Consider the following 14,919-nt stretch of genomic DNA (forward strand, 5'->3'; position numbering starts at 1 on the left):
CTATTCCCGCCTCCCCACCTGCTGTGACTTGGTGTCTGGACAGCAGGCAGTGGTCTCATTGGAAGGAGACTGTGATGTGGGAAGCTCATTAGAATGAACCAAGTCTGGGCTAAGTTCAGAAGTTTCCAGATTTCCACATGCTGGCTGAATTGTGGACAGGAAGTTGATTCATTCCTTCCTTTTCCTCATCTCTGAAATGGTTGATACATGCATCGCACAGAAGCTATAGCATTCAGTTAGGGACTGCCCGTGGGTGCACTTTCAGAGAGAAATGGTCCCTCACAGTGGTTGGCTTGAGGACTTGAGGCAGTGGAACCTGATGGTGGGGTGGGTAGGATATGCTGGATGGCTTAACAGATAACACAGTTGTGATCTGATCAAATAATAGCCAGATGGTCTTGAAGTGGCTCCACTTCACAAGGCTGTGGCCTACCTGAGCCTGGACACAAGCTCTATGCTGTGAGGCTGGGGATGGAGAGAGGGTCATATTGAATGATCCCGGGGACTGACGTAGATGGTGATGAGGAAGCGTCTCTGGGTTCTGGGAAGCAATAGATGCTCGGGGACTATACGCCAAGGTGAATGACTAGGGAGGGGTTTACACAAGGACAGCTCACAGGATTAGAGCAGCGGAGGTTTCAGGATCAAGGGTCTAGGAAGACCTGCTGATTGCAGGGACCCCAGTGGTGCGACCAAAGATGGCCTGGCCTTTCCAGCGCTGGCAGGTGTTTTCCTTGTGGGGCTTGCAGAGTGAGTCTGACCCAAGGGACCAAGCAGTGGTGGGGACTGCATGCCCTTAGTCACCTGTCCCCTAGTGAGCTGAAATCCAGAGGTGTGCCCGATCTCTTTTCTGCACCGTTGGCCTGAGGTCACGGAAAAGCAAATAGATCAAAACCAACAACAACAACACACACACAAAATAACAAAAACCCCACATTCAGTCTACAGACTTTTGAATCATTTGAACACATGAAAAGTATAAACTTAATATAGTTAATATTCTTATGCTGTTGTCAATATTTAATAATCTTGGAAAGGCTTTTATTAAAATTGAATATATTTACAGTATATCTACTCTGATATACTGTAATATATATGTATATGTATATACATAATGAACTATTGTTCCAGTAAGCTATTAGTATATCTGACTTTGCATTGCGTATTTATTGATTGACTGATTGATTGATTGATTGGCTTATGTATGCAGATGGGCATGCATGTGGAGGGCAAAGAATAACGTGAGGTACTCAGTTCTCTTCTTCCACGCTGTGGGTCCTGGGGCTCGAACCAGGTTGTTACGATTTGTCGGCAAAGTGCCTTTACCCACTGAGCCACCTTCCAGCCCAGTAGTCTATCATTTGAGTCACACTTGTGTGTGTGTGTACGAATTTGGTGAGAACACTTTGACCTAATGTCTGCATATTTCGAGTGTGAAAACATTAACTACAGCCCCAGCACTGTCCTTTGGATCTCTAGCACTCACTCAGTCTGTGGAACTGAAGCTTTGTACCCCGCTGATGAAAATCTCCCCCTTTCCTCCAACGCCTTGCCCACGGGGACCAACATTCTACTTCCCTGCCAAGTCAACATCCTTAGATTGAGAATGTCGAGGTCAGAGGAGCACTGAGTGTGCCAGCAGTTACAGAGACAATTAGATCACGAGGCTCTGATGTAATGAATGGAACTGTTCCTCAATGGATTCATAATATCATGGCCTTATTGGGAAAGTGGCAAAGGGTAGGAGGTAGGGCCTAGTTGGAGAAAGTGGGTCACTGGGGGCAGTCCCTTGTGGGCATTGGATCCCCTGGAGCTTACACTGAAGGTGGTTGTGAGCCATCATGTGGGTGCTGGGAATTGAACCTGGGTCCTTTGCAAGGGCAGCCAGTGCTCTTAACTGCTGAGTCGTCTCTCCAGCTCTGATGTCTTGTTTTAAATGATGTGGTGGTGGTGGGCGTGTCAGAGCCTGCAGCGACCAGAGGTATTGGATACCCTGGCGGTGGAGTTACAGGCGGTTGTGGCCCACATGACATAGGTGTGGGGAACAGAACCTGGGTCCTCTGCAAGAGCAGCATGTGTTCTTAGCCACTGAGCCATCTCTCCACCGCTGCCTCTGGGTTTCTTAGTGATGGCTTGTCTTTTATATGCTTTTTTTTTTTTAAATTTTAACTAGGCAAAGAATTTTATTAACCCCTTTCCAAATTTTCTTTCCAGGCTTCTTCAGCTTAATTGGCTGCAAAGAATAAATTGTGTCTAAGCAAAAACTGAGCTGCAGAGTCCAGGGGACTCTTGGGCTTAAAAATATTGGAGAGCTAGATTTTATCCCTAAACAAAAGAAGTTTACAAAGCAGTCATGCTATAAAATAGCAGCTCCTGTGACTTCGGCAAGTGTCACCATCTTCAGAAGTCAGCTCAGTTCAGTTTGCCTTGTTCTTAGGAGGCTCCTCAAAATTCCCCACCAGATCTGGAACTTCATCATCATCCTCTCCAGCAGCAAATGGTCCTTTTCCATCCACAGACCTGGCAGAGCTTCGCCAGTCTCCTTACTCTAGGCAGACCGTCTGGCCCAAGCTGATGTAGAATGCTGAGAAGCATGAGTGTCAGCTGATTTGTTAGAGCATGCATGACCTGTGACAGTGAAGGTGTGTGCCATGAAGGTGTGTGCCGTGACGGTGAAGGTGTGTGCTGTAATGGTGGAGGTGTGTGCCGTGATGGTATGTGGTAAAGGTGTCTGCTTTGATGGTGTAGGTGTTTGCTGCCAGAGACGCCTGAGTTTTCTGGTTGTTAAAATGCATTACTGTCCTTTTTAGTAAACATGTTCACCTCTTCAATATCAGGGCTGTCGTTCACCCCTAACTTCTTCAGGAAGAACTGAAGTTTTTTATCGTCTGCTGTGTCTGTTCTGTGAACCACTTTCTTTCTGCAAGCAGTTCCTTTCCCACCAAGGCACATTTGTGCCTGCAGTTTGGCAAGGTTTTCCTGGGTCATGGAAATGGGACCTCATGAGGAACTAGAGTTCATGCTCAGGGGGCCTCGGGCAGACCAGCTGAGATAAGGCACGCACACATGGGGATGCCAGACAGCAGCACATCTTCCATATTCTTATATCCTTATTCTAGGAGCTGCTACAGACATGAGAAGCGAAGGAAAACAATTTCTTTATACACAGTTTGCTTTAATAGCCATCCGAAAGACTGTGTAGCATCCTCCTACCCACCTGTCTGCACATTATGACCTTCAACACCTGGCCATAGCAACATATATATCTATATTATACATTTATACACACACAGCCACATCCTATGAGCACTGTGAAGACGCACAGTCTTCAATTCAGAACAGGCCTCGCCATGGCATTAAAAGAGGAGCAGGTGTGCTGTATGCTTTGGACATTCAACGGGCATGATGTGGCCGCCAGTCTCCAGTTCCCCCGAGGGGAGTTAGGATTCCAGGGGACAGCACATTTAAGGGACGCCCGTTCAACTTGAGATCATATAGGAAACAGAAGGTGCTAGGCTAAGCGTGGGGCACCCAGAAGTCACCACGTCTGCTGTGTAGACTCAAAGAACTCTGACGTGGTGTTGCAGATCAAAGTGCTACCTGGCTTGGCCCATAGGGCTGGCCTAGATTAAGAGTCAGTTTGTGAGGGGACTTTGGTGAGCCCCAACACTGTCCAGCAGGGCACTGCCACTCAATTAGTGTGCTTTTACAACTGTCTGAGGAGCTTCAGTGTTGGGACCACACACCCTGTTTTGTGGGCGTCGAGGTCCTACTTCCCCTGAGTTGGCCGTCTTGAGGACAGACGCTGAGGCAAGAACCGTGATGAGGAGGGTGCCGGCGCCACGGAGGCTGTTTAGAAGCAGAGCCGCGAGGCCGTCTATGCAGTCTACGTCAGTTTGGCTTAGTGCTGGGCCCAGCGGGCCTTGGCTAATCATATTCACTGCTGCCAGGATGCCACTCTCGCCTGCCTGTCCCGTGGGGACACACCTCTGAGCCCTTTTCTGGACCTCCAGCAGGGGAGGTGTGGGACAGGCATCCCTCAGCAGATCGGCAGCTGCACAAGAGGAGGGCAGGCCCACCCTTCCTGCTGCTTTAAGGACTTGTGGCTTCGCTTCTTGTGTGGCTCCTGGAAGACAAGGGTCACAAGCCTGAAGTGCACGGCCGAGCCCTTAAGGATTTCACCTGCGGACAAGAAGGAGGCAAACTTCGTCAGTCAGCGTCAGTCAGCGGGAGTGGTCAGCCCCTGCTGGAGGCTGGAGTCAGAGGCAAGTGTGCTGAAGGCAGGAGCCTGAGAGCTGGTTAGGAGGACAAGCACAGGGCCGGGGGCGCCGGCCCGGAGAAGCTCCTGAAGCCTAGATTAGCTGGAAGCCTCCCACACTCCTAGAGTCTTGCCTCTCACGCCACTGTACACTGAGTGGCCAGACCCCCATCGCTCTCCCGTCAGGAGTCGGATCATGCTCCAAATCAAGTGGTCTGAAGCAAACAAACAAAAAAAGAAAGAAACCCAAAGTGCCTTTTCTATCTCTCAAGAAGTGCTGAGCCGGAGATGAGCAGACACATAAGGAGCCCTCTCTCTGTAGAAGGGGAAGATGTGCAGCAGGAAGTCCTCCTGGTAAGTGCACATCCCCGTTGTCAGTGGGGGCGAGTTGGCAGGGCCTCGGAGATAATCTAAGATGAGTTCTACCAGCCAAAGCCACACAGCCAGTTAGTGACAGGCCTGGGGCCTCGCTTAGGCCCAGGCCCGTGTCCCTCCCCCACGGGCCTAGGAACTAGAGAGGCAAGCTTCCACAGGCTCGGGCCAGCGGTGCCGGAGGCGGCCGGGTTACCTTAGCTGGGACGGGAATATGGCTGCATGGAGGGAATCTTGTAAGTGCAGTGCTACAGAGGCTCGAGAAAGAAAGGAGAGTATCAGAGAAGAAACGGGAGTGAGACCGAGGCCAAAGAGCGAGCTGTCCCGGCCCAACCCCACGCCGCCGCAGGGGCACTGCCGCAGGTGGGTTAGGAACTTTCTGGGCAGCTGCTGGGCTGCTTTGGCGGCGTCAAGTCTACGTTCAGAGAACAGTTTCTGATCTTTAAGCCCCAATCACACACACCAAGTTTTCCCTCGCCCTGCTTCCCGGGGAAGGTCCGGCACTTTTAGCATTTGAGAGTACTGTGGAGAATGTCTACTAGGGATAGAGAGTCTTTCGCCTTCGGGGGCAGTGTTTATCTTCAAGTTTTCTTCTAGATCAAGGAGGCTACATAAAGATTTTAAAGACAAGGGTATGCCCAACCTCTCAGCAATGGTAGCGGGGTCAATTTGCAAGGTCCGGTCTACTTTGATTTTTTTTTTTTTCCCACAGAGCCCTTGAGGAAACTCCAGTGCTCGCAAAAGGCCTCATAAGCAGACACCCAATGTCTCTGCCCTCAGGAGGCCCCTGTGCTGTATTTCCCCAGCTTCCTCACCCCACAAGAAGGACAGAGAGCTACGGTATGGGGAGAGAGGGAAATAAGATGAGGGCAGGCAGAGGGCAGGGAGGGATGAAGGAGGGAGGGTGGCCTTTGCTGAGGAGCCATGACCTACACCGGACCAGAAACCTCTCAGAATGTCAGAGCTGGCCAGGGGCGCCACAGACAGGATGGCAGCTGGTGGCTGAGGACAGGCTCTGTGGCCCAGGGCTGCAGCGTCGTCCTTACCTCTAAATTCGTCCGTGCTCTCTTCAAGACATCATGGGTCCTCGTCACTGGAAGCAGAAAACCTCCTCACAGTGTGGGAATTACCAGCTGAGTCTGGCTTCCTTGGCACATGCATCCTAAAACACGCCCTCTGCCACTCAGTGTGGTCTGTCACTTCTAGCCACCCTCTGTACCCACCATCACCCCTCAGTCTCTCCCCTTTCAACATTCCCGAGTCCCTCTGGTCACTATTCCTCAGCTGCAAGACGGGGTATCTGGAAGAGCCCTCCCCGTGTGCCCTTCAGGGACACTTACGGTGTTTCACGACGTACTGTTCCAAGCTTTTCTTCTGCTGCTTGGCTGTCTTCAGCCGCTCATTGGTTCTCTGAAGGAGCTCTTCCTGTTGGGACACCTGGGCTCGCAGGTCCAGGAGTTCTTTCTCCATCAACTGTCCCCGGGGAAGAGGAACAGACTCAGACAACATCCACAAGGCTGCACACACCCTGTGCTTTTTAGCTCTTCTGGTCCAGCAGAAGGCTACCATCTTCTTGGGATTTTGTATTAAATCCCTTCCTTGAAGACCTCTCAAACCTTAGCGGGGCAGTGGTGATGCACACCTTTAACCCCAGCACTCAGATGCAGAGGCAGGTGGATCTCTGAGTTCAAGGCTAGCCTGGTCTACAGAGCAATTTCCAAGACAGACAGAAATATGCAAGGAGACCCTGTCACAAACAAACAAACAACAAACCTCTCAAACCCCAGCTGGAAACAGCTGAGGACCAGGCCGCCAGAGAGACACGGAGAAGCCAAAGCCTGCTAGGGAAAGCCTCGCTCTAGGCTAGCACCAAATCCCAACCAAAAGCAAGAGCTCTGTTCAGCCCTGTAGAATTTCCTTAACTCTTCATCTCAAGTGACACTTAGGAGTTCAGGGATGTTATATCCAAGAGATGGGACTGGACCAGTGGACAGTGGAAAGTTTGCAAATATCTGCCACTGTGGAGACATGAAAGCTCCTTGAATTGTCATGGCTGGGTCCACAGCCATCAGTACCAGTTATCTGCAGCTGGAACACCTCTGTCTAAGGTCTGCCGACCACAGCCCGCCGGAGAGGCAAGCAGACCCAGGCCTGGCCTAGAGACACGAACTTTAAAAACTGTTGAGATTCCAGAGAATGGCTAAAAGAGGCTCTCGTGCTATGATCTTTTGGTCAAGTGGACCTTGGAGGTGGAGGAAGAGTGCCATATTGTCAACAGGTCTCTCGATCAGCTCAAATTTCAGGGTACAAGCCCCAAGAAATCCCTGGATTCTGGGCTGATTACGTCTACTTTCCATGTTTTCCTTCTCTCTGATGTCTCATCAAGAGTTGGAGGGTGGGAAGAGAATGTGTGAGAACTGCTGCCACGAGGCAGCCATGATGGCTCAGGGGTCTCCCTCCAGGATGTTCCACGAAGATTCTGTCCACCCCAACTTGCCATATAACCCCTGACCGTTAAGAAAGCTGAAGGAGTTGGGAGCAGGGCCAGATTGGCATGGAAAAGGTAGGTTTTAACCAGCCGAAGACAGCCTCTTACCGCTTGGCCTACCAGTCCTGGACCGTGTGAGCTTGGCAAGGCTGCTCTCCAGAACATGGTGAGGAGGGATGCTGACTCGTCTAGGATGTGGTTCAGAGCTCTGGCACTGCTCTGCAGCTCACGGACACTTTTGGCACCTGGTACCTGGGAAGAGAGGACAGGCAGCCATGGATGTCACTGGAACTGGGGCATCCCAATTGCTCCAAGCACAGGGCTCAAGCTTCCTGTGTGAACACGCCCAGGACACAGGCCTGCTGGAAACCCTGGCTTTCCCTTACAGTTCCGGGACAGCGGGTCCCTTTGCCTGGAACCCTTCTCCCAGGATGCCCTACAAGCTTTCAGAACTCATTCTTGTGTGACATCCTTTATGAAACTGTACCTTCCTTGTCTGTGATGCAATCACAGAGGACAGCTCCTCACACTGTGCCTGTGGCACCTTATCGTGCATATCGACAAGGAACTCTAGCTTGCTCTTCAGTAGTGGGTCCTTGTAGACAAGGCTGTCCTATGCAAGCATCCATGGGTGGCCAGTTTCTCAAACAACACCGTCACTGGTGCCTGCTTCCTCCTAACTACTGCGCACACTGAAGAGCTTCGCCGGATGCCTCCCCTCTTCGGCTCGATCTGAATAGGGAAAGCTGCACTATCAAGTTTACTACCCTTCTGTGTACGCAGGTTCCCGTGGATGCCTGCCCACCGGACTGACTTTGATCTAGACATGGCCTTCTGCCAGCATTCCTATTACAGATAAACTACCGAAGATGATAACATAATGAATGGCCTGCTACGTCAACATTTTACAAGTGCTCTGTTACAAAGCACGGAGTCTCCGGGGTTCTCAGTCCGAGTATCAAGTCAGACTGGTCTGTCACCGAGTGGAGATGGGAGACAGGAAAGAAAGGTTCTGGCTGGAATAAACGTAAGTCACTTTCTCAGCGACCGGGAGATGCAAAGCATAGACGTAATGACTGTGCAAAGGAGGTAAAGTCAGGGGGAGAGAGGCCCCCAAGAGCGTCAGGTTCTTACCCCTATGTCCTGAGCTTCAAGGCCAGGGATGCTGCACGCTGGCCTCACAAGAGACAGGATCTTTTGGACCAGCAGCTTGCCTTCCCTGATCTGCTCTTGCAGAGCACTGTAGTCATCAATATGGCCGATGACATGTCGGCCATGCTTGTGGGCAAAGGAACCATCAACAGCATTGCCCACCAGCTTGGGAGGGTTCTTTATCACTGCAGAATCATCCAAACCCAGCTCTGAGGAGGAAACACAGACAGGGTCCACTGTTAGACATAATAACAACTTCCGGTGCTCTGCTCCAAAGGGACAACGAAAGAGGCAAGAAGCAAGTCAGCCTTCAAAACTACAGGATGGTAGAGTCCACAGAGCACTCTACGTCCTACGTGTTTATAACTGTTCTTAGGTCACTGTGTTAGACACATCATACCGTGTTGTGGTAGTGTTAATTGTCACCAGCCAGAATTTGGAATTACCTGGGAGGTGGGCCTCTGGGCATGCCCGAGGCGAATCATTCTGATGGCATTAGCTTACGTGGGAAGACTCATCTTAACTGTGGGCAGAACCATTCCCTAGACCGGGTGTCCCGAGCTGGAGACAGTGGAGAAGGCGTGCTAAGCACCAGCACATGTGTGCTCACTGCCTCTGATTCTGGTGCCAGATGCTATGTGACCAACTCCCCTAAGTTCCTGTGACTTCCCTGCCACAAGGACAGAGTGAAACCTGCAACAGTGAGCCAGCAGCAGCTCACTTACATTGCTCTTCTCTGGGAACGCTGTCACAACCGCAAAACGGATACTGTGACATTTTTTTCCACTGGTGAAACATGCAGGATACAAACTATTAATGAGGACGTTTCTGGGTAAAAGAGGAGCCAGAAATAAAGCAGCAGAATACAGAGGAGTCCCGCTGGAGAACAGAGCGAGACGACAGAAGAAGAATGCAAAACCAGAGTGGCAGGCGGGGAGAGTGTAGGAAGAAGGAGGAAGGCCGAGGACCGCGCAGAGGCAAGAGACGGAGAAAGGCCTCTGGACACAGGTGCCGCACGCACACAGGGCCAGCCGAGGGCCGTTGGCATCGGTCACGTTCCATCGATCTCAGTCTTCTCCTTGCTATAGTTACCATTTGTCCTGGTGATGATGGCAGGGTCTGAGCCAGGAACAGAGCGAGAAGAGCTGGGGAGGCCTGTGGCTGGAGAATTCAAGCCAACATCCCGGACTGGAGGGGACACAGCTGAACCTAGGGGGCGAAACAGGAGCCATGTCAGGTCCGCCCACATACCGCACACTGAGCCACGTGGTGCATGCGTAGCCCGAGACAGACCTCAGGCAACCAGCACCCAGAGGCCACAACTCAGAGATCCAGCAAAGCACTTGGCGGGCACTCCTCTGCGGAGGGTATGTTTCAGAAGAATGCCATGTCTAGTTGAAAACTTTGGTAAATATTTTATAAGCCCAATTTTGGATATAATTTGCATGTAGTATCTAGTACAATGCCTTGAACGAAATGTAATTGTACATAAATGTTCATGGTATGGATGTTAAAATGCTGAGTAAGGGCAGAGAGACAGGCTCAGTAGGAGAGCATTTGCCCCAGCACTGGAAAAAAAAAGAAGTTTACCAAAGAACGGTGAGGTTCATGAAGGCTTCAGTTCAGCAGTCTGGTTATCATTCTGTTAGTGCAGCAAAGTCTAGTCACTTGCTCTTGAGCCTGATTCCTCCCTAGGCTCCTGATCCTGACTCCTCGCCCTAGGGACCCTTGCTTGTCTATTAAATGTCTCAGGACTCCATCTTCTCATAGGAAATGCAGAGATGGGGGAAATGCCCTATTTCAGTGAAATTGTATATTTGACGACACCTGGTAAATTCTAAAGCACAACATAAATATGAAGAATCAATCCTTATTGACAATTATTGAATGCTACAGATAACCATACATGCTATTCTTATCAGTCCCATTTTCAAGTGGAGTAAACTAAGGGTTAAACATCTGAGAGTTTAAATACTTTGCCCAGAGCAGATAACCAGTAAGTAGCAAACTCGGGAGTCTGGAGACAGGCCTGATCCCCAGTGGAGGCCATGTAAAAACACCTCCCGTCTCTGCCTGAGGTGGCAAGGCAGTTCAGCAAGTGCCCTTGTGTGTGCCACAGACACCTCGGCTGGCAGAGGGCGCTGCTTCTCCCTCATCCTCACCTTGGAAGAGTGGCTGTGTGTTCGCAGGTTCCACCTCGGCTGAGGACTTCTGGCTAACAGAGGACGGGCTGAGATTGGCTTTGCCAGCACCACCGTCCAGCTGCTGTTCCAGCTGCAGCCGCAGACCATTGTTCACTTGAATGCTCTGCTCCAACTGCCCTCTCAGAGCTCGTATCTCCGCCACCAGGTAGCTTAACTCACTGGGGACTTGGTGGCAGGAATCCAGGCTGCAAGCTGAAAGAGGAAAGAGGGGGACCTAGGATCACTGAAGCATGTGTTTCCACGTATCAGTAAGAATGCTGCTCTGTGGCATTCCTTTCTGCCGAGGGTCCCAATGGAGTCTCAAGGGCTTGGCCACCCACCTGTGAGACAAAACCATTCTCATACAGCACCAGGAGCAGAGCTAGGGGGCCCCTGACTTCATTCTGCTCCTCATGGCGCCAAGTCCCCCACAAACTAGCCGTACATAAGATGTGGCCTCACCATGTGGACATCATATCTACACCACCATGGTCTCAGGTTGAGTGGGACTCTCAACAGTCTTTGCTCTACAATTTCCTTGCATAAAAATGATTCTGCCAACTCACCTGCCTTCAAACCCATGAGCAGCCTCAGAGCTGGGCCTCTTCATTCCATAGTTCTACCACTGATGCTTTTCTTAAGGGCACCCGGGCTTTGACCCAGCCGTTCATGTCAACAGTGCCCCACCCTTGGGCTTCACAGAGAAGGGGGAGAGGGTCCTCATACCTTTCAGGCCTGTCTTCGGAGTTCCACAGAGTGACTCATAGATCTGGAGCTCCGACTGCAGGGAGAGGGAGAGCTGCTGCTTTTCTTCACACTGTTGTTGCAGGAAGGCCAGCTTGTGCTGCAGCCTGCCAGGGAGAGGCAAGGGTTCACTGAGCCATGTGGGGGGAAAGGAGCTGCGAGCCGCCCTCTGCCTGGGGACTCTTAGCCCCAGCTGTCAACTCGTGGGGTGGGCTGGCCAGGCCATCACTTTCACTTAGCAGAGTCTGGGCCAGGTGAAGTAAGTCAGCCTGAAGTCCGAGCACTAGCTCCCTTTGCTGGCAGCAGGGCAAACATCACAGGCCCCTCGCGGGCCCTACCGTGCCCTCCTTGCTGACAGGCAGACACTGCGGGCATAGCGACTTGCAGGTTATGGAGAAAGTGATGTCTGTTAGGGGAAGCATGGGAATGCTCTCCTGCCCATCGCTGACAGACGGACACCTTTGCAACAGGACTTCATCTCTACTTTGTAGCACCCAAAGCTATTCTTCGTGCCCAATATGGAGTCTTCCTTTGGCTCCAAGCCAGCAGGGTGGCAGGAACAGCTGAGGGGAGACTGAGTTTTCCAAAGGAGGAAACTACCGTTTTTTTTTGCCAATATCACGTCTGCACTGAACGTGGGGGCGTGCCTTGTCAAGGCCCCGCCTACCTGGAGTCCTTTTCCTGGAGGGAGAGCCTCTCCTCCCGGAAATGCAAGATCTCTTCCTGCTTCTCCTGCAGGTCTCCCAGCAGCTGCTGCCTCTCAGCCTTCTGCCGCTCCAGCTCCTTCTCCAGCTCTTGAAGCTGGGACCGAGAGGAGAGCAGAGCCTCCTGCAGGCGGTCCACTTCCTGGGAGTGTCCTGATGAGCGGGACACAGGGGTCTCTATGTCACCGCCTAAAGCTCGGTAGAGAGTCAACCCCCAAACACATGTGAGGCCAGGGGAAGGAAGGAAGGTCCTGTGTGGGTGAGCAGTCTGGCTTAGGGGGCCCCCCCATACTGGGGGGTGTGGGTCTCTTTCATTGTGGTGTCTGACCCTCTGTTTAAGCACACCTGCTCTTGCCCTGAGGGAGAGCAGCATGTTCCTAAAGCTCAGTGTTTTCTAGACACTCAGGCAGCCACTCAGCTGTCCACCTTCAGTCTTATCAAAGACCAGCACTGATTTCTTGTTTATGGTTTTTAGAATATATCATCATTTTGAAAATTGGGACATTTTGGTGTTTTCTAGCCATGTGACATCTCTTTGATCAGAACTCCTTAAAAATGGTCTACAGGGACTCTTCATGTGAGGCTAGTCCTTGCATACAAGTGTACTCATTTGGGTGTCTGGCTGTTTCTCACCAGGGAGGCTGTTCTCTTCCCAGCATGCACTGGTAGGCTCTCTGCCTCCCCCTCATCCTTCAGCCTTAGTTATCTTCCCCAGCAGGGGCTTTGCCTCTCAAGTCTTCTTGTACTGGAGTAGCTACCTTAGAAATATCTCTTCTTGCCTTTTGCCTCCACAAGGATTCCTTCATTCTGGACTTAATCCTTTCATATACTGTTCTTAGCCTTTTAATAGCTGTTCAATAGATATTTGTAAATAAAAATCATGTGTTACTAGTCAGACATTGATTTAATCAAGTCAATTAATAACTAAGGTAATTTGCCTCCCAGGCCACATGGGAAATGATGCCCACTCATAGGTGACCATTAAGTAGGGTTGGGAAAGTTCTAGAGGACATGGAACCATAGGAGGACGGCCAGAGAGCAGCGGGAGGGAGGGATGTAGTGAGGAGGCAGGGGACTGGCAAACAGGACCCAGACAGCTGCCCACATCTGTACTTGTCTGGAGATGCATGAGAGAATACGGACACATGCTTCCTGCTGCTGTGGATCCCAGTCACTGTGAGCAGGTGGAAGGGGGCAGATTCCCAAATGACATGGCAGCTTGGTAGACAGCCAGCTGGATCGATGTGGGTGGGCTTTCAGAAGGAACGGGCTTCCTAGAGCCATTCAGTCCCAGAACCTCACATCGCAGCCTGAGGGCCAGGGTTGAGATGTCTTAGGCCAGTGGTTTTCAACCTTCCTAGTGCTGTGACCCTTTAATACAATTCCTCATGTTGTGGTGACCCCTCAACCATACAATTATTTTTTGTTGTTACTTCATAACTGTAATTTTGCGACTGTTAGGAATCGTGATGCAAATCTCTGTGCTTTCTGATGGTCTTAGGTGACCCCCGTGAAAACATTGTTTGATGCCCAGAGGGGTCATGACCCACAGGTTGAGAACCACTGTCGTAGGGACTAGCCCTTTGTAGGTAGATTAGCAATGTAAATCTTGGATTGGTAAATCTGGGTAGCTGTTACATCAGCCTTCTCTTTGCTTCTCCAATTGGTGATTGTCATGGCCAGGGTAGAAACAGACCTAGGGAGAGCTGTAGTTTGTGATTTTTGCACAACCCACCTCTGGAAGCATGACTGAGCTGAGCCTGCAGGCTTTGGTTTTCTTCCCTCAGGGCTCTGTTCTCACTGTAGAGCTGAGGCATGGACTCCAGGCCCTGACTGTAGAAGTGGGAGGTGGAGCCTGTCCCAGAAAACACACATATGTCCCATGTGAAAGATGCTTTTCCATTCCCTCAAAGATCTGCTGTCCTGACCCAGCAGAAATCTCTGGCCCTCAAGGCCTGGGGTTAACCTGAGCACAGTGGCTGGTGCTGAGTGGCACCTAGCACATGCAGGCACTGTGACTGCGTAGGAGGCGTTTTCTCCCTAACTGGCTGAGGTTGCTGTGTAGGGGCAGCAACTGCATGCATGAAAGGTGACCTCCAAATGACGTGGGGGGCGGGGCAGGGCAGAGGTGGGGACTAATGGCCTCCTAAGTGAAGTGGGTGGGGTGGGTCTTCATAGACCTGGCTCTACTGCTTACCAGCCAGCTACATATAAGCCGATTAAGGGCAAGAGGCCAGATCTTTGCCTGAGGAAAGTTGGGCTCTGAGCTCAGATACCTCCCACGATACTGTGGGACAGTCAAATGAAATAAAGAGTATCAGTGCTTAGAAAACTGGGAGGCTCTGTCTTGGGACATTTCCCATCATCCAGGACAGAGGCGGGGCCTTGCCTACCGCTTTCGGGGGGGGGGGGGACGGGGAGGGGTGGAGGTGAGCCTCTGCTTTGCCTACCGCTTTCCTGGGGGGTGGGGGGTGGGGGGTGGGGGGTGGGGTGGAGGTGAGCCTCTGCTTTGCCTACCGCTTTCCGGGGGGGTGGGGGTGGAGGTGAGCCTCTGCCTTGCCTACCGCTTTCCCGGGTGGTGGAGGTGAGCCTCTGCTGCAGCTGCTCCCGAAGCCGGTCATTGACACATATGGACTCCTCCAGGCGCTGGCGCAGGTTCCGGATCTCACTGAGATGCTCTTCCAACAGGTCAGCCCCTGCAGCCATCCCAGGACAAGGCGGAAGCTAGAACGCTGGTTGCTAGGGTGGGTGAGCTCTGCCAGTGCCCCCTCAGCCTGACCCTAAGGTCCCCTTCCCTCTGCCCACTGTGCCCTTCCACACGGGCAACCTCACTGAAGGAGGTGTGGGAGCACAGGGCGGCCCTTTGCTAAAGCCCACTGGCCCCCACCCACGGTGAAAGGGAGCTGCCTATCACTGAGAAAGTAACTGACAGCTCTAACTGAGCCCGACTACCTCTGGGCAAGGCGTGTCCACCCTTGGGTGTGTTTTGGGGGGTGACAGGGAAGACCTTACTGCCTT

General features: G+C 51.7%; 1 protein-coding gene across 22 annotated transcripts in view; it reads right to left on the reverse strand.

The window, feature by feature from the left end:
• Window positions 1-3,154: 3,154 nt before the first annotated feature.
• The window catches only part of Pde4dip (phosphodiesterase 4D interacting protein), a 199,746-nt gene continuing 187,981 nt past the window's right edge, over window positions 3,155-14,919 (reverse strand). For 5 of the 22 annotated variants that reach the window (XM_076574644.1, XM_076574648.1, XM_076574643.1 and 2 more), the window contains 11 exons: window positions 14,466-14,597; window positions 13,637-13,756; window positions 11,865-12,054; window positions 11,180-11,304; window positions 10,433-10,666; window positions 9,363-9,479; window positions 8,253-8,479; window positions 7,227-7,370; window positions 5,971-6,103; window positions 5,677-5,723; window positions 3,155-4,182 (listed from right to left, as the gene is read on the reverse strand). In XM_076574644.1, coding sequence (XP_076430759.1) covers window positions 4,141-4,182; window positions 5,677-5,723; window positions 5,971-6,103; window positions 7,227-7,370; window positions 8,253-8,479; window positions 9,363-9,479; window positions 10,433-10,666; window positions 11,180-11,304; window positions 11,865-12,054; window positions 13,637-13,756; window positions 14,466-14,597 — 1,511 coding nt within the window. In that variant the 3' untranslated portion in view covers window positions 3,155-4,140. Of the gene's footprint in view, window positions 4,183-4,826; window positions 4,888-5,676; window positions 5,724-5,970; window positions 6,109-7,225; window positions 7,371-8,252; window positions 8,480-9,362; window positions 9,480-10,432; window positions 10,667-11,179; window positions 11,305-11,864; window positions 12,091-13,636; window positions 13,757-14,465; window positions 14,598-14,919 lie in introns of all 22 variants that reach the window. The other 17 variants (XM_076574646.1, XM_076574640.1, XM_042279574.2 and 14 more) reach the window with 15 other exon arrangements.

Source organism: Peromyscus maniculatus, chromosome 6, assembly GCF_049852395.1.
Source record: "Peromyscus maniculatus bairdii isolate BWxNUB_F1_BW_parent chromosome 6, HU_Pman_BW_mat_3.1, whole genome shotgun sequence".
In the NCBI taxonomy this organism is placed as follows: Eukaryota; Metazoa; Chordata; class Mammalia; order Rodentia; family Cricetidae; genus Peromyscus; species Peromyscus maniculatus.